Source organism: Acanthopagrus latus, chromosome 12 (assembly GCF_904848185.1).
Source record: "Acanthopagrus latus isolate v.2019 chromosome 12, fAcaLat1.1, whole genome shotgun sequence".
NCBI classification, from domain to species: domain Eukaryota; kingdom Metazoa; phylum Chordata; class Actinopteri; order Spariformes; family Sparidae; genus Acanthopagrus; species Acanthopagrus latus.
Window position 1 is genome coordinate 11,899,393 of NC_051050.1, and position 21,428 is coordinate 11,920,820.

Here is a 21,428-nt window from a genome sequence, read left to right on the forward strand (position 1 = left end):
TCTGCATGTGTCCGTCTGTACAGGCTGCAGACATGATACTTGATGGAAAAGTGGCTTTGACTTCCAAGTAACTTTCAGTGATCACCATTTAAAACACTGATATTGATGCCAGTTATATTAGGATGCCTTCCAGTTGGCCAGTCACGGAAGAAGTTAAATCAGGGATGTCATGATAGAAAAAAACAAGTACTCAGTCCTCTTGATATGCATAGTAATAGTTTAGCCTTATTTGGAGGAAGGAAAGGGAAGAAACTGTGCTGTACTTTGTACCTTTGTCAGGACCCCGTTCGTTGCTGTTGCAGTTTGTGTTTCTCAACTTTATGAAAATACTTATCTAACTGGTTAACCTCCATTTAACACTCCTGATTAGATGGCCTCATTCCAGCTGTACAGAAGTCGGCTCATATATCAAAGTGCTGATTACCAGACCCTTTTTATAGCTGACAAATACTAAGTGCTAAGCGGCTTTCAACTCCATATGAGCCACTTGTGTAAGCAAATTAATTGATGACAAAAGTACAGAGTGAGCACAAAGTAAATTCAAGCTGTAATCAATCTGCCAGTCAAGATGTGAGGGCACAAAGGGCCAGATGGGTAATTTATGACCGCACACATTGTTCAAAACATGTTCTTACTGTTCACTGCGGCATTTTAGGCTGGTTGTAAACACTTGAAAACAAGTGGACACTTAAGGACTTTTTGATTGAGCTCTTTAAAGTTACATGTTTGTATCTGTCTGTGACTGGGATGTTTAATTCACAGTTTTCTCTGGAGATGAATGAAAATGCATCCATGTCCTGACTGATGTACTTAAAGAACATTAAACATGACAATTAAAGGGTAGCTCCACTTATTTTCATATCACAGTAGGTTTATAGGTCATATGTGAAAAAAAAATGAAATATCTAAAGCCTTTTGGGAGCTGCTAATCTGAAATTGCCTCAAGTGATGTCACTCAGTGGCTGAGTTGCATTGTGGGTTAATGTGGAGCGACATATTTTTAAAAATCCGAGATATCGCCTTTTTTCGTTCCACGCATGTTTCTTCCTTCTCAAAACCTGGTGCCTACATTACCCACAATGCAACTTAGACACTGCGTGATATCATCGGTTTTATACTACTTTTTTCATAGATGCAGTAGTGCTCCCCGAGACGTGTAAACACACTTTAACATGTTAAACTGGTGGAGTTGCCCTTCGACTTTGTTGTTATTTGATACCCACTAAGTAAAACAATTTATAAAAAAACGCCAGTGAAAAAGCAGCTTCCTCATTTTTACTGATGAGAAAGGATGTCCTTGTATGTCCTTAAACCTCCCTGTATGCTTTTCATTCCCATGCAAATGTCTTATACCATCTCAACGTTCGCACACATTTTGCTACACACACATGGACATTCATGAACGAACATGTAAATGTCCTTTGGTTACTTCAGAGTTAAAGCTGTTTTCCATCAGTTTTTAATTGCAGAACTTTTTTTTGTCTACCCGCAGCAGTTTTAACAAAATATGTGTGTCAGCGTCTCGGTGTGTGCATGTGTATTGTGTGGTCTGTGTGAACTCACTGTCTTTGGGTTCATGAGGAGAGTCAGTCTTGACCGGGGTGGGGTCACTCCAGGAACGGCTGAAACTCTTCGATCTACGCTCAGCGAACGCTAGTGCAGGTGGGGAGAGAGAGTCACGCACTCACACACACACTAACAAACCCGCAAACTGGCCACTTCTGCTACACACTCACCACCCAGAACACACAAGTGCAAAGGCGGATGCAGCTACAAGTTCACAGTTACATACAGTGCCATCCCTCTGCATAAACAAATGTCCGCGTGTACAAACTGCCAAACAAACACACAGTATTCTAACAATCTTATATCTCCAACATCATAAAGGATCCTGCGACTCTTCTCTGTCCCTGTGATCATCACTGTGGTTTTCAAGGGACTGCTCTTGTTTCACAGATTTTCTGAGCTGCGACTCTTTGATAAAATCAGCTCTGCTTTGAACAGTAATCACCGTGCTCTTAGAATATTTTTAGTCTGCATGAAAGTGTTTGACACAGTTAATCAACAGTGTCCCTCGAGCACCCGTATTTTTTTTGGCCTCTGTGGATTGATGAATCCTCGCTAATGCTTCTCTGTTCATTTTGCCGCTCGTACAAACGTATTCTTTTCAGAACAAAAGTCTTTTCATTCGCTGTGGCAGTTATGAGGTCAGCATCATTTTCTCATTATCATGACAATTTTTTTGTGATTTTTAAACCCGGTGGAAAAGAATATTCTAAAATACAAATATAGGTGCTTATTTCAGTTGATATATCTGTTCTAGACATGTATTGACATTGTATGCAAATAATTGCATATTTAATTAGATTGCCTAGATTGCCTTTGCAAATTTAAATGTAAAATAGCTGAAAACTTGTGATAAAATATAAAGTCTAAAATAGTCCTATTGTAAGAAATCAACAGGGGAAGTTTCAGGGCAGTATCAAGCTTTTTATCCGTATGATGATTTCTTGCCGGAGATCTCCATTTCACTAGCGCTTAATTCATATTTTCTGGTTTTATTCCTCTATAGTCTGTATTTCTACACTCAAAACCAGGTATATGTAACATTTATTCCTAAGACTATGTAAAGCTTTTTTATGGCTGCTGACAGCATTTTCTGATTTACGGAGTGATATTAAGAAATGTAATCCTTGACTGTAATATATCAACAAAATGACACAAGGATTTTGAACCTGGCATTATCCAGTGTTCCGTTTTCTGCTTTGCAAATGTATGCAGTTGAGTGCATTTTTAATTCTCTAATAATTTTCCAATTTGCATATCTAATCATGGAATTTCAGAGAACTTATAATGAAAAACACAACTGTCTTAATATGAGTGATCATCTATTAGTACAAAAGGTCTCCCTATTTACCTGTTATATATCTCCTAGAGCCTAGATTTTTAAAGTCAGAACCCATTACTAGGGGTCAATATATCACGATATACCGATATTGCTTTCATCTAATATAAATAAGTAATTTTATTGGCTTAATTACCCAAAGCGATGCAGAGATGTGGGACAAAATTGTCGGAGGAGGACATGCACTCCAGCAGAACTGAGGTGTGGAACAACTTTGACATTTCTGTCAGCAGCAGCAAGATTTGGGGGTTTACATAATGTCTACAGTGCAAAAAATCTGTTAAGGTACAAAATTTGTTCATAATGATTGGTGACAGATTTAGGTCTTAATTGGGTTCGGGCTTGTCTGTCAAAACAGTTGTCATAAATCACAAAACATTTGCTTTCCAAGTATTGTTACAAAACTGACAACCGTAAGCCACATTTACACATTTCCATTCTGACCATATGGTATTGGACCTGGAAGTAATTTCAGAAATTCAGAGCTCCAGGCTGCGACCGTTTAGGCGCATTTTGTGACCATTTTTTGGAGCACCTGTGTGACTCGCCGTGTGAGTTTTTTTTTTTTTTAATATCATCTTATATCATGTGAAACACCAGGAGCAACCTTTCTCCTGGAAACGTTTTGCCATGGCCGCCACAGCAATTAAGACAATAACAATCACAGAAGAAAACAAAACGTTCTGCAATCAATCATCTGATCCATTACCCTAATACATACAGTTAGTGGTGCTGAGCAAAGCGCTTTTACCCGCAAGAACTGATCTTGGAACATAGATTATCTAGTTTAGCTCGGTTCCAACACCATTTTCTTTTTGTTTACTTTTCAAAGTCAGAACGCTTGACAAGCTGATTGATCACAGACTAGTCACAACACAAAATTACACTAATTTCCATTGATCCCATCCACTCTAGAACAAGAACTCTATTAAGTCTTATAGACTTGCATTAACACTCACGCAAACACTCTCACTTCCCTCATTAACAATCATCACAAATTTAATCACTGAGTGGCTTTGTCTTCCAACTTTACACCCAACCAGTCAAACAAACTCCTAAACATTCAAAAGCGATGCAACAGGAGGAGATCACCTACAACTTACACACCCAGACATACACACATGCACACACACACACACACACACACACACACACACACATGCACAGACTCATATCGCTGGCGGATCAAACACACATCGATGCACATATAATCCTCAAGGAAAATGCAACAAAGCGTTACAAAATCCCAGCAAAGCAGCAGCGTTTAGTGCCACACACTCATGCAAAGACACACCAGAAAACAGGGAAAAAAAACACGGATGGTGGCGGGGTGAACAACATCACAGTCAATTTGAGCAAACGTATCAACCACACACACATCTCTGACTCACTCTGTGCTTTAATCCTTCTGCTGCCCACCATCCGAAGATGCTTCCGGAAGTTCCTGTGGGTAGAGAAATCAAAGCAGAGGAGGGATAACAGAGAAAGAAGCAAAACGTAAAGAAGAAAGAAGTGGAGAGGAAAGAGGGAGGGGTGGGCGGGAAATGGAGGCAAGGCAAGACAAAAAAAGAGGAGAGTTTAGTGTCAGGCTTCTATTTCTACGAAAAGAGGTTAAAAAAGACATAATTAGAGGTAAATATGCACATTTCCTCGTCAGTGTGAGTGGAAAACACTTCCCCACACAGGATCGGTGTGGGTGTAATGTACCACATAGCAAAGTACCTCTTTTCATCCTTTATAGTGTAGATTTATGAGACGCAGGAGATTCATTCATGTAACAACAGCCAAAAGGGAAACCCTTATTTAGGGTTTTGTAGGTTTGATGCATCAGAGGCAATGATGGTGAATCAGACAGGGTTTATTCTGCCAAACTGATACATAATGGTGTGTTTCTTGAATTTGTTACAGGCAGAGTAGAGGCTGCCTTGTTGGGGTTGCCCCTGTTGAACCTGGATGTCACTTGGTTTCCTGCCCTGAGTGATCTTATTTATATTTAAGAAAAGAACATGTCCAAAACTGGAATTCTCAAGGAATAGTGACTAAGAAGTGTACTGAGCGAGATGTAGCGGCAGCTACATGCTAAAAATAGTTATCGAATGCCTGTAAATTTAATTTAAGGTTATGATTTTTAAAAAACCTATCAACTAATTTTAGTACAGTTTTAACAAATACTTGTTTATACGCCATTTCTGTTGCTGCGGTTAGCTGCTCCAACAATAAATTATATATTAATTAATAATGAATAATACATCAATTTAATTTCCATATAATTCCACATTACATCCCATTTATAAAGAGCAGATGGTGAACCACTGCTCTGCATATCTCTTGCAAGCCTGCCTGACTCCATATGTTTCCTGTACATCACTCTTTAACATTAGCGTGGGTTTCATTTAGGTTTTTTTTGTGTGTGTGATTACTTCAGTATTTATTCCTTCTGATTAAAATGCAGGACATATTGCACTGCAAGTCTGATTTATGCACTAATACCAGCTGAGTTAATACTCCACAGTACTTGTCATGAACACAATTTGTTATTATTTTTCCCTCATAACTAATTTCACTGTAGGACTTGTAGACTGAATAACTTCCAGTCACGTAGCCTAGGATGCAACTAAGCAGACTTTTATCATCTTCATTATTCAAATGCAGTAACAGTGAAAAAGAAATTACAGTGAGTACTGTATGTCATTGAGGCTAATCACGGGCTAATGATGCCGTAAAATGAAGGGTATTTTTGTCTGTCAACATCCTTATTCATCAGGAGACTCACACGTGCAGAACTGTGGTGTCAGCTTGATAGGGCAACGCTACTGTATATTTCTGCTTTTGGGGCCCAAAATGGCCTTGAATAATCACTAAACAATCAAATAATGCGCCTGGGGGACGTTTGGAGATCATCTTGTCCTGGCACGATCAAGACTTTTGGCAGAACTGTATAATCATACAAATGTATTCCTGGAATGTACTGGCAAATGTGTATAAAGTTAAAAATAAACATGATTATAGGTTTGCAGATAATATTGGCTGATATTGACCTTTCAGATTTATTGGCTGATCTGCAGTCGGTGATTGGTGAGGTCCGATTAGGAAAATGTCCTCAAGCAAAGATCTCAAACATCTGAATTTCCCACATGCAGTATGATTCAGATTCAGTGCCATATGAAAATATATTATTTAATCTGCCCCCCAGGTGGGCTTTTGTGTGAGTACATTTGCTCAAAAAAGCTCTGTGCTTTGTCCAGTAGTGGCTCTTTACCGAGCTGCTTTTAGTAATCGCCACAATAAAAGCCATACTGATCTTCAACTGGCTTTGGAAGAATAAACATAGGAGATTCTTAATTAAATGCTGTGTTTACACTGTCTTTTCTTCTCTTGTCTGTATGCATATCTGTCTCACGGGAGGCACATCGCTTAAGCTAATACACAGATTTATTGACCGAGTAGCCTCATGTGATTACACATGCGATTGGTCTTTGAGTGTCCTGGGCCATTGGTGCCGTAAAGGCTAGAAAAGCTTCATCGCCTCAAATAGAAAACACCCTGCCAAAATGTAGTAATTCTCAATAGCTCATCAGTTACAGGTCCAGAAATTAATGGTGTCTGGGTCTGGACCTGGAGAGCGATCCGCCTGTTGGTGATGTTCAGGGATGGAGAGGGATTTCAGGTTAATAAGAGGGACACATTTTTGGTCATTTTGTCAACAACGGGGACAGCGTCCCCCGATGGATTCCACTACCGATATGCCACGATATTCTCTTTTGATGTTATAATTCAGAAAGAGATACAGATATCGGAACTTCCTACTCCCTAATATTGGTATAGGCCATGACAAAATGTGTCAAACTATCATAGAAAATGCTTTGGGATGCATGGTTGATGAGCTTGACTACCAACATGTTGTAGTTTCTCTTTTGTTTTCCATTTGCAGGGTTTTTGAGTTTTCATGTCTCCTAGCAATATTAAAGCACCCTGTGCATCTTTGTAGTCTACAGGTAATTTGCATTACCATGTTCCCCTTGAAATCCATTTAGTGTCTTAAATAACAACAAAGCACGAGCGTTTGTATAGTTTCTCTGTGCGACTTCCTGCCTGATGCTGACATGATGTTCTATGCAAGAGCCCCAGATAAACATCCTTTTATCTCTCTGCCTCCCTCCCATGTCGCATCTACACACAGTTCCAGCACACCGAGCAGCCAGTCGACACACATGATTAATGATCTCGGCATGTGGTTTGAGAGCGCGTCTGTGTTTGTGTGTGTGGGTCTATGTTGATCTAGCGGTGAAGAAGCACATAAAAATAGAAGCAACATAAAAGGAGTAGAAAAAGAAAGACTTTCAAGCTCCTTGTCCTCAGTTTACCTTCTGGAGAAAATGTCTTCACCAGTTAACAAATGCAACAGGCAGAGTGATTTTATATTTGGGGCTCCATGAATAAAACTGAGGGTTAACTTGCAACATCAAGCAGTACAATTCGCTGCAGTTGCCATGACCAAGACTAATTGTATCATACCACAATAGAATAATCATGTATAATAATGATAAATTGATCTTAAACACAACAGTGCACAGAGCCAGACAGACATATTTTTACCCTGATTGTCTTGTGCTTAAACCTCAGCTGCCCACGAAGGAAAGGTGTGGAGACAGTTAATGAGATTTAGAGAGAAAGAGAGGAAATGTGAGAGAAAACGTGTCCGCCTCCACTTCCAACTAAAGACAGTCTGAATCCATCCCTCGTCAGCTCTTTCTTCAACTCTCTTACTCATTTCCATATTTCCCTATTTTTGTATATTTTCTTATATTTTTTCTCACTTATTTTAGAGTCTCTACAGCCTACTATTGTTCCATCTACTAATTATCCTTCCTGTCTCTTCTTCTTCTTCTTCTTCTTCTTCTCCTTGTATCTTTCTTTGATGATGTCCTTTACTGTTATTCCTTGCCTGTTGTAGAGTTTTGTTTGCTTTGGGAATATGGACATTGTACTCAAAACCTGTGTAATTTTTGCATAAATAAGTTTGTTTCACAGTTCTATTTCTGGCCAGGAACCTATTACATTGAGCCACTTTGTAAAACTGTACAAGTTATCAAAGAGAATCTTTTTTCCTTTCCTGTCCCTTATTGTAGAAAGTGAGATTTCTGTATCTTTTTGACGATAAAGCTGGTCAAGGTGCTATATAAAAACAAATTTTTTTTTTTGCATTTTTCTGAATCTTACTTAAAGAGGCCATCAAAACGTTTATAAGTTTGTAATGTCACAACTACATAGTGACCAGCCCCATTTTTGCAACGCCCATAGTTGCAAAAACACAGCAGAGCTGATGCAGACATAGAGTGGCTGGCTCTGGCCTTTGGGAGCTGACCAATCAGAGCAGACTGGGCTTATTTGGTGGGGGGTCTTAAATAAAAGAGTAATGCAGCTGTCAACCACAGTACCACCTGGAAGCACAAGGCGGGAAATGCAAATGTTCCTACCGCTGATCAAATCTGAAAAGAAGCTTTCTGCTGTTTTCAAAGAGTAGTTTGATAGTTACAGAGAAATAAGGCTCAAGAACAAAGTGTTTCACCGAGGAATGCACAACATACTCAAGAAATATCAGTTCATGAGTGTCCATGCTGAAATACGAGCTGTGATTTCTCATTTATTGACAATTTTTTGTTTGATCTGATTTTAGAGGTCAAACAGCCAGCTTGGAGAGGATGAAGGACAACATTCGAAAAGTAAACGTGCATGTTTAAATTCCACTGCCTCAGGGTGGACATGGTCTGATGTGCAAGGAGGCCAAGTGTTCCCAAAAGTTTCCTATGCTATTTTTTCTTCATGTTCAAATCACTCATTTTGATGAAATAACACACAACGTTAATGTGCTGACACTGCAGATGGACGACACCGAGATGTCAAAGGAATTGAGATGTACTGCATGGTGTCACATGCACCATCTGCCCCTGTGTGATGGAGCATTTGGGCCTGAGTGGGACAGTTTCTCAACTTGTTAGTGATGTCTGTTACAAAGTCTCCATGTCTCCAGCTCCATGTTTCCAACGATTCCAGAAGAAAATATTTTGCCTAAAAAAACAAATTTTCTTTTAATCTGTAAGGAAATACAATTGCCTACATTTTTTGTTAGGTTAATACCACTGATTGTAATGAATCATAATGAATGATTCACTGTATTTGGCAGTTAAAATCTACCCTAGAAAATTGGGGCACTGTAAGCAGGTCCTTTTTGAAAGACGTCCTCGGAACTTCAAGTGCCATGTTGTGACTCTTTGGCTTAGTGAGATTAGACACGGCTGTAAACAAGCAAGAACAGAGCTATGGCGAAAAACAGGTGCAAGCGGTGCTCTAGCAAAGCACACCGTGGCTGCAGGACGCTCCGTACCTCTGGATGACTTCTGCCGAATTCTGCTCCCTCTCTCTCCTCTTTCTCTGCACAAATCCCCGGAAAGCCCTGCCAGGACGTGGCACAGTATTAAAGGGATGAGAGAGGGTGAATGCTGGCGTAGCATGGGGTAGGACAGTGCAGGGAGGCTGGTGCCAGGGCTTTGAGCTGCAGGGTATATTTGGCTGTAAAGGGGAGGCTGTTGTAGGTAGGCAGCAGGTAGCGTTGACTATGGAGACTAGAGCGTCAAATCACATCAGCAGCCTAAATGTTATTTTCTGTTCACCCCTGCAACAAATGTCTGCATGAGATTTAATCCATGTGATCCTCTGACTTTGTTTTGTCTTTTCACTTTAGATGTATTTCTTGAAGGAATAGTTTGCTTTTGGGGGAATTTTATAATACTGGTTACTTTCCCGAAATCATTCATGGATACTTGTAGTGTAATGTAAGTGTAATGTGAGATTTTGGCTTAAAGTATTTTAAGTCAGCCCTTGCAGGACTGTGTACTGAAGTGGCAGCTCTATTGCTGTTGGTTTAATACTTACTTTTCACAACTTTTTTTTTCTTTCATACATTTTGTATAAGCAGAAAATCGACTAGCGAGAGGTTATGGCAAATATGGCAAAATTGTCATTGAAGCATGCTGCATTCACTTAAATCAACCATTGTGAAACTTTGAACCCATCCTGGCTGTAGCAGAGATTGATGCCTCACTGGGCTCAGGCAGGACTTTTACGTGTCAAAGTACAAACATGCCGCGAAGTGTGTCACTGTCAATGTGTGATTGTCTTCAACAAACACAATTTTTGTGAACTGAAAGGTGTGACCACACAGTCCTGTGAAGATAATCAACATTTGTCCACAGAGCATGAGCATGAGTATCCAACTCCATGCTAAACACAGTATTCTGTGTGTTTTGAGGTATTTTGACTCCAGAGTTAGTAGTGGAAAGTATCTTGAAAAATTCCCCTAAAAGCAAAATTAAATTTTAAAGTTTGAGGCAGGTATTAATCTTTTTCTATTTCTTACTGTCAACAAATCCCATGAAAAGACCAAAACCTCAAATGACATCTACTGCTATTTTCAATATTGTCTGACTTTCTATGGCACTCAGCCCCAATTCCTGTCATACAAACTGAAGCCATGAATCTTAAAACATCTTAGACGTATGAAAGATTTCGTATTTTTTAAGATGCATTACTCAGAAAAGGAATAAATATCAGTTGAGTACAGTTTTATTGCACTATTGGTTCCCTGTAAGTATTCATGTATGCAGGCTTTACCCAAACTAAGCTCAAGCCATCTGTTTTTAACAAAACACAATAAACAACCACAAAGGTTGACAGAGAAAGAAGCTTAAAACAGCCCGTATTTACATTTCTTGTTTTGGTGACCTGAAGTTGCCATAGTTATTACTAGCAAAAGAAGAAATCAGGCAAAGTAGTACAAAGAGCTTACATACGTTAACATAGTTGATTTAACCATAACCATTACGTTTTCTTAGACAAACCAAGTGGTTTTCTTGCCTTGACCTAACCAAACTGCAAGGATACCACGCAGGTCTCTTTGAATGACAGTGTGGATCTATGGTCTATCAGCCAGTCCATCACTTTAGTCATAACTGAAACAAATCAACAACTTTTGGATAGATTACCATTGACTTTGGTACAGATATTCATGCTCCCCACAGGGTGAAGCCTAATGACTTCAATGATCCTTTTAACCTTTCCTACAGCGTCATCCTCAGGTCATAGGTGTTGTTTTAGTTCCGGTATCCAGTTCTCATAATGCATGCTGTAGACTCTTGGTCTTGTTGGCCAACAGTAATGGTCTTTTCATGGTAATTGCTGACGAAAAGAAAAATAGAATATCACCAACTGTTTTATTGTGATTCTTATAAGACTTTTGAATAAACCCTCTACGTTTACTTTAGGCCAGCAGCCAGAGGTTAGCTTGGTTGGGTTAGTTGGGTTTGGTTAGGCAAGGTGTGGTTGGAGCAGAGGTTAGGCAGTATGACATGACAAGGCTTTGCATAGTTAAGGCACATTACACTGTTATGTTAAGATTTATCTGCTTGACTTAAATCTGAGCAATCTGAGCAAACACAGAATTTAGAGTTTAACATGTAACATGGTTCATACTGGATATTTACCATGATTTTAAATGACTTATTTGATGTATAGCTTACAACTGACTTCTTTTTAAACTTCTGCTGATAAAATAAGTCAACCAGAAGGTACTGTGGATCACATGTTAGCACTATAAATACTTGTTCTTGACAAATCTCTCCAGAGCCAGTTGCCACTGTCAGTTCCAAACATGTCTAAAGTCAGCCAGCACAGATTCAGTGATAGTTGGCAACGTCCGTGGAGCAGGATTAGAGGACTAACATGACTGCCACAAAAATCTTAAACGGCCAAACACTATCTATTGCTGTGTCCTGAGGACGAGGGTGTGTGCCAAACTGCCAGAACTGCTGGATGAATCCGATCTGACAGTGTATAGGTCAGCCAACACACAGACAGACATTTGGCAGATTTACTCAGCTGCAGTGGATTACGCTGGACTTCATCCCCCCTTTGACTTTTTTTGTACAACTAAAATATAAAGATATTACTTGTGCTGACTAGGCTTCTATCTGACAACCCAACTGTCATGCAGGTGATGACTAGTGATTCTTCAAAAGTTGTTGTTGGATGTTTGCTGTCTTGGTTAGTAAAGCCAAAATAACCCAAACAACAAAAGGGTTTTGATACAGATAATTAATCAAACCCACTGATCCATCCACACACACACACACACACACACACACACACACACACACACACACACACACACACACACACACACACAAACCTCACCCTGCCCGAGGATAAAAGTTAAATGGTAGTTAAGAACAAGAGGTAAGAAAAAACAGGAAGCAGGCAGGGAAGTATACTCACGATATCCTGTTTGAGGGTCCAGTGGTTAATTAGCATGCAAGAAAAGAGGAAAGAGAGAGGAGGAGAAAAAACACAGTTTAGGCACCAGTGAGCAATTAGTCCAGTAAACAGAGAGAGGAAGGACTGGGAGAGGCATGATGAGACAGACTAAAATAGTGCCATAGTTGACCTACATGAATTAAAAGTCAAAAAACTTCCATCGCTATGTAATTGCTCCTGGTATGTGGCTTATTTATTGGGCCAAATGAACAACCCCTTCCATAACTGAGTCTGAGTTTGAGTTCTGAACATGGCATAACAAGCATCTAGTATAAGATGAAAGGTGAAAAACAGTGAGAAAGTACTAAAGACACATTTAAAAAGAGATTAAGAAAATGACAGTGATAGTCAGGCAGAAATGGATAGCTTGGAAGCTACTGGATATTCTGTAGTTTGATGTGAAGTGTTTATGACAGTTGAGATATCTCTTACAGCTGCAGGTGATAAGAATCTTAGGTCACTATCACACTCAGACAGATGCTCACAAGCACTTTTTACGAACACACACACACAAATATATTCACTAACGCACACCTGCCTCTGTTCTTTTCTACACACTTTGTTTTGCATGTTCTAGCCCATTTTATGAACTGCATGTCTTACATTGCTGACGATCGTTATTTAAAGCATGCATTTTTATTTTGTTGGTTTGTCAGTCCACCACTGTGGCCAACACTGACACAATATCTCAGCAACTATTGGTTGGATTCCCTTAAAATGTAGTACAGACATTCTTGTTCGCCTACTGTCTTGGGTGAACTTTTCTCATTTTGCACCTTCAGTTGGTGATTGATAATAGCTTGACATTTTCTGAGCAAACCAGTCTACATCTACCGGTTCCGGTTTTTCTTAAATGTAGGGATTTGCTCTTATTTATGATAGTGAATAAAGGAGCTTTATGTTTTGGACTGTTGGTTGGATGAAAGAAAGCAATTTGAAGACGTCACTTTGGGCCCTGGGAAATTCTAAAGAGAATTTTATTTTTACTTCTATCTATAGACTTCACTTCAATCAATTACCCTTGAAAATAATCAGCAGGAAAGTCAATACTGGAAATATTCATTCTATCCCTGAAGTCCAATGGTCCTTCAAAAGCACCGACAAGGAGAGCTTTAAAAACAAACCCTGCTTTCAGCGGCTTTATTATGCATCAAGTACTGAAGAGGAATTGACAATTTATTCAATATGATTTATTGTCCTCCTTGAACAAGCTTTTAGGGTCGTCGAGCTGATTTTTATAGTTCACTGAAATGAAAATCAATGGCAGCCTAGAAGGTAGGAAATCAATCTGAAAGCCTGTAGCGTGCTCTGGAAAATGGTTGGCGGTCATATAAAGTATGCAATTTGTAGTTAATAGATTAAAACATGCAAAACACCAGTATGTTCCGTTAACTGTGGTCATAAACACACCAGCCTGACCTTACAAACAGATCATAAATGTGAAAGTGTGTGCATAAATGTGTGTTTGTGTACATGTAAAATGTATGAGTGACTGAAGGTCGGACACTCACGCCTGCATGGTTGTTGTGGCAGTTTGAAAGCTGAACATATTTTCCTTGGGGAACCAGTTAGTGTCCTCTGCAATTAGAGAGAAAAATGATGAGTCCAGGGTTAAGTGGAAGAAAACCAGTAAAAATGTGTGTGTCATATTGGCAAATGCTGTAATAAATATATTTGAAAAATGAAAGCACAGAACCACTTCACAGTCCACCACTCCACAAATGGAGAGAGGGAGACACACAGAAGGAGACAGCAGAGGAGGGAGACGGGGAAACGAATAGTAAGAAATACAGACCACCACATTACATCCAACATCAAACCCTTTAACCAACATGAGAAGAAATAGATTTGAAAGTGTGTGCTGGAGAAACTAAATGTAATATTAGCTCACTTTTCTTGGATGCCTCACTTGAACTTATCCAAACCTAAGATCTGCGTGTGATTGATTTCATCTGACTTTTCACAGTAAAATAACTTAAAATGAGAAGTAACGTTTCTTAGTTAGCTTTTTACTGAAGTGGTTGTTAAACTTCCACAAAGCCTAGAATTGTTACTATTACTACACAATATAATCAAACCGTCTCAAACATTAGACTAATAAGTAGGCAGGTTTGAATGGATGCTAAATTTTTAACCCGCATTGATTCAGACAATGGTAAAAAATTACAAAAACACCTCCTAATGTGGCGAAATCCAATCCAATAGACCCCTTTTCACATATTCACTTGTCAATGCAGGAAAAGCATAGGTGAGATTTATAACATTAATAATGGTTGCATTCTATTTAGGTGAGCTATTTCCAGGACTCTGGTGTTGTGCATGCTCACTCACTGACATGGCTTACTGGGATACTTAATAGAATGGAGCAGTCGTAAACATTACTGGTCACACCTGTGCTTCTCCTGCTATAACAAGACAAAATGTCTCGTATGCAATCTGTGTCGAGACTAGGGTTGGGGTGACAGAAGATGCTATCGTTGATCGTTAGGCTGACTGTCATCGACTTCTGAGCCTGGGACCATTTTAACTTTGTGATTTAAAAGGCACAAAAACTATGAAAAACATTGGCATTCGCTTTAAGCAGCAACAAACCTATTTTCATTCTGTCACAAATGCTCCGTCACCACGTCCTGTTTATTATTTTTAGTTAGGAGAGTTTAGTTAGGTGAGTCCCAAGACACTTGTTTACATTGATGCGGGCGGTGTTACTTTTCTGTGTGTTGCTGTTAGTGTATGTCTTTCAATCCTGTCCTTGATATTTTCTGAGCTGAGCTTCCACAGTACATCTAACCGGCTAGCTTTGTTTCTACCTTTAGCCTGAACAAAACTAAATTACGGACATGTGGCACAGAGGTGACGACACTTTGAGACACGGCACAGGGATGTATGTGGGTGGTGTGAGCTAACTCCTTGCGGCTCATTTATGCTCCCTTACTGTACCAAAATAGATACGTCCATTTTAAACGATATAACCATCACCACCCACATAATTCCATGCTTCCCTCACCTGGGCTTGGATGTGCATAAATAAGCCATTATACCCTAGGGCAACTCTTAGGGAACGCTCTACTCCAATTCGTAAACACTCAGTCACACCTCCCTTTCACAAACAACAATGTTATCGTTCGTTATGATGTTTAACCTTGGACATTGTTACCACTTCAGTAAACTTCGCCAACCCTAGTTGAGAATGAACTTTGGATGGTAATTCTGTTGGTGAGAACTTTATCTCTTTCTTATGTTTTTGTTCTGGCCACATGACCTACATTTGCCGTACAGGCTTAAAAAAATGGATAATATAGTCTCAACAAAAATAATTATTAGCTTCACAGGGGAAGTCAGTTATTAGCTGGTCGTGTTATTTTGGCCATACACTGTAAATATTTCAAATCAAAATTATTACTTGCAACTAAGGAATAACAATTAACAATTAACAAAAAAAAACAAAACAGAAAAAACAGCTAGATCTCCCTGCCCTCTGTCTGATTGAAATGAGTCAAATGCTATTTCATCTCGGGTCTGCCATCAAACCCACCAACCCAATCCACAGGGTCTTCTGAACAAACCCCCATCCCGCCCTCATTTGGAATTCAGCGCCTCTCTTTCCTCTGTGTCCTCCGCCCTCTCACCTCTCTCCAGCCCAGTCACCCGGTCCACACTCCACATCCGCTCTAGGCGTCGGTGCTGCTTGCCTGCCTCTCGGGATGCGCTCTCCAGGTCCAGGGAGCCCTGGCTCCGCGAGGGGGCTCCGCTGCACGAGTCACAGGCCAGCCCGCTGCACTCCGCCTCCCCTTTTCCACCCTCGCCCCAGCTGCGGATGTTGTGAGCGCTGACGGAGGTCTGCAGTGGAGGTTGAGACAGGTGATGGTGGTGGCCGTGGTGTGATCCATGGTGGGAGTGGGATCCGGAGACGGCTAAAGACTGCTGCTGCTGGTTGCTACTGCTACTTCCACTTGCTCCGCTACTTCCTCCACTGCTGGAGGAGGCGTTGGTGCCGGAGATGCCGTGGTGGTTCCCATGATGATCTTTCCCATGATGATCTTTCCCGTGATGGTGGCTGGTGCCACGGCCGCTGCTGGCATGGTGGTACTGGGTGGGAGACGATGAGGTGGAGGAAGGGGAGGTGGAGGGCTGGATCAAGCCACCTCTGGATCCCACCCCGCGACTCCCCGACTTCTCCTTCAGGACGTCCAGTTCTAGGCTCTCTTTGCTGCCCCGGCCACTGCTCATCAGCATACCGCGCTGGGTGGTGATGGTGTACACGCGGGCAGGCTGCAGGGTGCACTCAACACACTTCAGCTGGTCTTCCTCCGCTGAGAAGCTGCGCTCAAGGGACAGCCGCGATGGCTTGGTAGAGATGGTGATGGAAGGGGGAGGTGCCAGTGCGGGTTTCACCAGGCTGGACTCCTGGTTCTCCTCACAGCCCTTGGTGGTGTTGGAGCAGGGATGCAGGTGGTTGTTGTTGTTGTTGGGGCCAATCGTGTCACTTGGCGACTCCGGGTCGGGACCCACCAAGGTCTCACAGAGAAGATGAGCTAGTATGATGGTGAAAAAGACAAATACCAGTGTTAAAGAAATGAGGAAAGAGCGAGGAAAAGTTAGAGGAAAACGAAGGAGAAGAAGAAGAAGAAGAAGAAGAGCGGAGGATGACACAGAGGATAATATCTCTTAGGTTATCAGCTGTGGCAGTGATACACTAATGATCGCAGCGTGGCATTTCAACAGTGAATGAGGTGAAGCAGGTGGAGTCATGACCACGGAAGGTATGGACAAATGGCAGGATGGCAGAGACGCTGACCTGATCCGTTTCGGTTTTCAGGGTGTGTGTGGGACAGGTACTCTCCAAATGCTCGTGCTGCTCTGTGGACACACACACACGACACACACATACACAAGACATTAATTCACAGGGTGAAAAGGAGGGGTGAGCGAGAAAGGAGAGGAAATGGCAAGGTAGAGAAGAGAGAAGGGCAAGGGAATTGTAAATCATAAACCTAATTGCCTTCTTTGTAGGCTTGTGCCACCCACAGATTAGGATGCAGCTGTTTTATCTCTACACTTCAGGCAGCCTCAGACTGAGGGAGAGACAGAGTATGAGACAGCCGGAGGAGATGGAGTGAAGGATTGTTTGACTTAATTTCTCAGTATGACCTCAGTTTGCGTCGGCGGATGTAATTGCAGCTGGCAGTGTGTTGGTGTGTTTTCCTTGTTTCATACGCGCTCAGGATGTATGTGTGGATGTATGTACTGTATCTTCATGTCAAGAGAAATACTTAACCTTGGCGGCAACTGAAGATGATTGCTTGGAGATGGAGCTGAAAATAGATGCTGTGAGCTCCATAACCACAATACTGCATCTGGTGGTTAGCTCCTTTTGTTCCTGCTTGGTCTTTCTTTTACACACACACAAGAATAGACGGATAAATACGGACATCCATTCAGCCAGGTCTCGCAGTTGAATGGCTCTGACCTCTCTAATGTTCCTCTAGTCAATGTGTGACAGGAATGGAAAATTAACAAAGCCAGACAGGGTAAAAGAAAGAAAGATAACTTTATGTGCTTTCAATGTAAATCTGCTTACTAACTGAGAGGAAATGTAGCGCAGCAATAACTATTAGGAATAAGGAGTCATGATAATTACGAATGAGAGGAGAGACGAGGAGAAAATGGAGTCACTCCAATACTGTAAGCTACTAATATTCATTCATTTCCAGAGCGAGGATCATGGTAATCATTTACTGTGCTTGATTGTATTTTTGAGGCACTGGCAGCTGTCATTATTTCCATTTCAAGACTTCAGACTCTCAGTCCACTACTCCAATACTGTAGTTTTTATCTATTATTTAACAACTGATGGCTGCCATAAGTTAATTACTCCGCTATCTCGAGATACCAAAGATTGTTTCCTTTTAATAGAGGGTTAATTTATCTTACCTCAGGAAAACAAGCTTTGTTATCTCAGGAGAAATTAATCTGTCGTCGGGAGCAAAACAAAAAGTCTTACCCCAATATTACTTACAGCCTAATGTTTAATAGATCAGCAGTGCCATGCCAGCAAGCATAGATGGTGTCTTGACAAGTCTAGCAGCTGATTCTAGCTGAAAATGTCAGATCAAGGAGTACCCATCATCAATCAATAATGCAACAGACTGTACATCAATCTTAATTTATTTATATACATACTTTATTAGCCTTTACCTTTCGAACATCCACCAGTGTGAGTAGTTTTATTTTCCCTATGACACACCTCTGAGTTGCTTACTGTAAGCCTGTTGTTTCATTCTGCCCCAGTTCTGCACAGAATGGATGATTGAAGCACTTTTAGCAGCTTACACTCTAATTATATCCATCAAAGATTTACATACATAATGACCACTATAGCCAACTGCTCCTCTCAAGTATCTCTCTTTAAAGTGTCCATGTGGAAACAAGCACAACAGAATGATACTACAGTTACATCAAACTCTTACAGTAAATGTCACGGTCCACTCTTATGAATTTATCATTTTCTCATATTAAATGATCTCATCAGCTGTTTGTTTTCTCGATGATAACAAGATAACTTAACCTGTTATTGCAGGAAGAAAAAGTGTTATCTCGATAACTGCATAATAATAAAAAATAATTGCATATAATGTTAAGGGTTTCCGTAAGAAGTAAGGGTGCCTCCAAGATAACACAATAAAACACGCATTACAACATTGTTTTGTTGTTAATTTTACTTGAATACTTGTGTATCGTGTTTGACTTTAAGTTGTAACTCAAGACTGCCTCCATTAGGTATGCATGTTGCATATTGGGCTACTAAATTATAGGCCCAATAATGAGTAATATTGACTATTGACTGATTATAGAGCTGATACTACAAAGCCAGATTGTGTTCAGTGACTTTACATACAGTAGGTGACGGTATGCACCACTGAAGTTGTTTTGCAATCAATCAAGGACACGTAGGTGACATCTATTGTTGGAGAGATGGAATTTTAAATCATCCATCTTTGCACACTACGTCTTGCACAGACTAGAGGTTAGTGACTTGTTTTGGAATATAACAATGTGACGGCCATGAGGAGCAGGTAAATGATTGCTGACTGGAGGAAGGACATGACATCACCAAGCCCAAAGGGTGTTGAGGTGGAGATTTCCAGAATGAGAGTATCCTTGTGTCCAGGAGCAATAGGAAAGCAATCATGGTGGACTCAGCAGCACTACAGGGGATCTCTGAAAATCACAAGTAATCGGCAACCATCAATTAGAACATTTAACCAAAATGAAATTGTACTGAAAATAGTTTACCAAAACCTTCTAAGCTTTGAGCAAGATCAGATCAAACGCAAAAGGATTGCAGGGCCAGTGAAGCAGTGGGGACACAAAGGACTAACACTATGGTAGAATTTTACCAATTGAGCATTACACAGATAGGCTCTATTTGTCAGTTTGAGCTGGATCAGACTCAGGAGGAAGTGTGGTTAATCCAATGCAAGGTCTCGGACCACCAGTCAACATTCAACCCTGCTGTAAGCTCTGACTCCCATCTTCTTAGTCTTCAAAGCAGACTGGCTACCCATGGACATTTTGTTCCCATAAATTTTGGAAACTGTAATAGTTTAAGAACATCCTTCCAAACCTTTTCACGGGGACATGGTGGAAAAGAAGAGACCAGAGAAAGGTCAGGGCAGAGCTGGCTTTAGCAAAATGACTTTTAACAGGAAGGATTTAAATAATAAATCACTAATGATCAATTAGTACAGGCAGGCTAACGAATCAGTTGTGAGTCAGTATACTTATTGTCTTTTTCAAAACCTCGTGTGAAAAGCATCATGCAAAATTTGTTACGTTTATATAGATGTGATCCTTGAAAAAAGCCTGATGTGTTTACAAAACTGCCTGTTTTCCTAATGCAGTTAATGTCGGAGGTGACTGCTGACACACACACCCACACACGCTCACACTTTGTGCAGAAGAATCCCCGGTGTAGAGGGGAATCTGTGGGTGTAGCTCTGTCAATTATTAAAGCCTGTCCAACACAGCAGGCGCACACACAAACACACACCCACATACGCTTGCTCCCAGTAAGAGCCGGAGTGCAGTGAAAACAGACTCAAACATTTTCTCTGATGCACCATCTTCCCTTTTCCCTTACACTGAGTTTTTTCATTTTTTATTTTAAACACAGCCCTCTATTCTTGCTTCCCCATCCCCTCCCCCTCTCCTGTCTCTCTCCTCCTCCTCTTCTCCAAAGCAGGATTTCTCCAGAGACAACTCATGTGAACAAAGCTGCTTTACATCTTTTTAAGGAAACGTGACAAAGTGACCTTACGTTCACATTAAATACACATCTTGGAAACATTAGTCCTTTCCAGTGCAACAGAAGGATGAGGCTAAGAAATTATACGTGTACATGTTTGACCAGAGGAGGTCCTCTAAATGGCACTATGACTTTATTATTCAAATAGCTTCAAACCCATTCAAATCTGCCATATTACCTGACTAGAAAGTAGCTTTTTGTGGGAAACTCTGAGATCCTCTACCTATGCTAATTCATAGTGAATACATACATCAGTAATTAAAGAGCACAATACCTCCTTCCCTACCTATATGAAGGCTGCAGTGGAGGCTTTTGGAGAGCTTAACCATGCCAGTGTTGAGATTTAAATGGACTCCCATCAAAAAGACAAAACAAAATGCAAAATGTACACGGTATAACAGCATTGTATACGATACTGCATGTAGTATTTTAGTCCTATGCCAGTGGTACTCAAAAATGTTCTTTAAAGCCAAAAAATGATTTTTTTTTACCTTAACCGTAACCAATATCATGTCTCACACCTACACCTAACCAACCAAACCAACAAAGGTAACCAATCTGAGGCTAAGTAGGGCAGGTCTATCCAAGAAAGGCAGCAGGTTCCATAATCATGCCTCACTGTCTGTATATAAAGATGAAGAACGTGACAGCTTTCAGAAGTCATGTCATTGTCTGTAACCGCTTATCCCTTTCCATGGGGTCACGGGGTGTTGCTGCTGGAGCCAATCCCAGCCTTGTCTCAGGGCGAGGGCAGGGTACTCCCTGGACAAGTCGCCAGCTCATCGCAGGGCCCTCACTGATGAGCAATGTGGGGTTCAGTATCTTTGACATGCAGCTCAGCCGAGA

The 21,428-nt window shown here is 40.8% G+C and overlaps 1 protein-coding gene across 4 annotated transcripts in view; it reads right to left on the bottom strand.

The window, feature by feature from the left end:
• The window catches only part of LOC119030548 (NMDA receptor synaptonuclear signaling and neuronal migration factor), a 44,844-nt gene that overhangs the window by 12,219 nt on the left and 11,197 nt on the right, over positions 1-21,428 (bottom strand). The window contains exons 2-7 of one of the 4 annotated variants that reach the window (XM_037118253.1): positions 17,073-17,134; positions 15,967-16,809; positions 13,786-13,852; positions 12,236-12,241; positions 4,297-4,349; positions 1,564-1,653 (exon numbers count right to left, since the gene is read on the bottom strand). In XM_037118253.1, coding sequence (XP_036974148.1) covers positions 1,564-1,653; positions 4,297-4,349; positions 12,236-12,241; positions 13,786-13,852; positions 15,967-16,809; positions 17,073-17,134 — 1,121 coding nt within the window. Of the gene's footprint in view, positions 1-1,563; positions 1,654-4,296; positions 4,350-12,235; positions 12,242-13,785; positions 13,853-15,903; positions 16,810-17,072; positions 17,135-21,428 lie in introns of all 4 variants that reach the window. The other 3 variants (XM_037118252.1, XM_037118255.1, XM_037118254.1) reach the window with 3 other exon arrangements.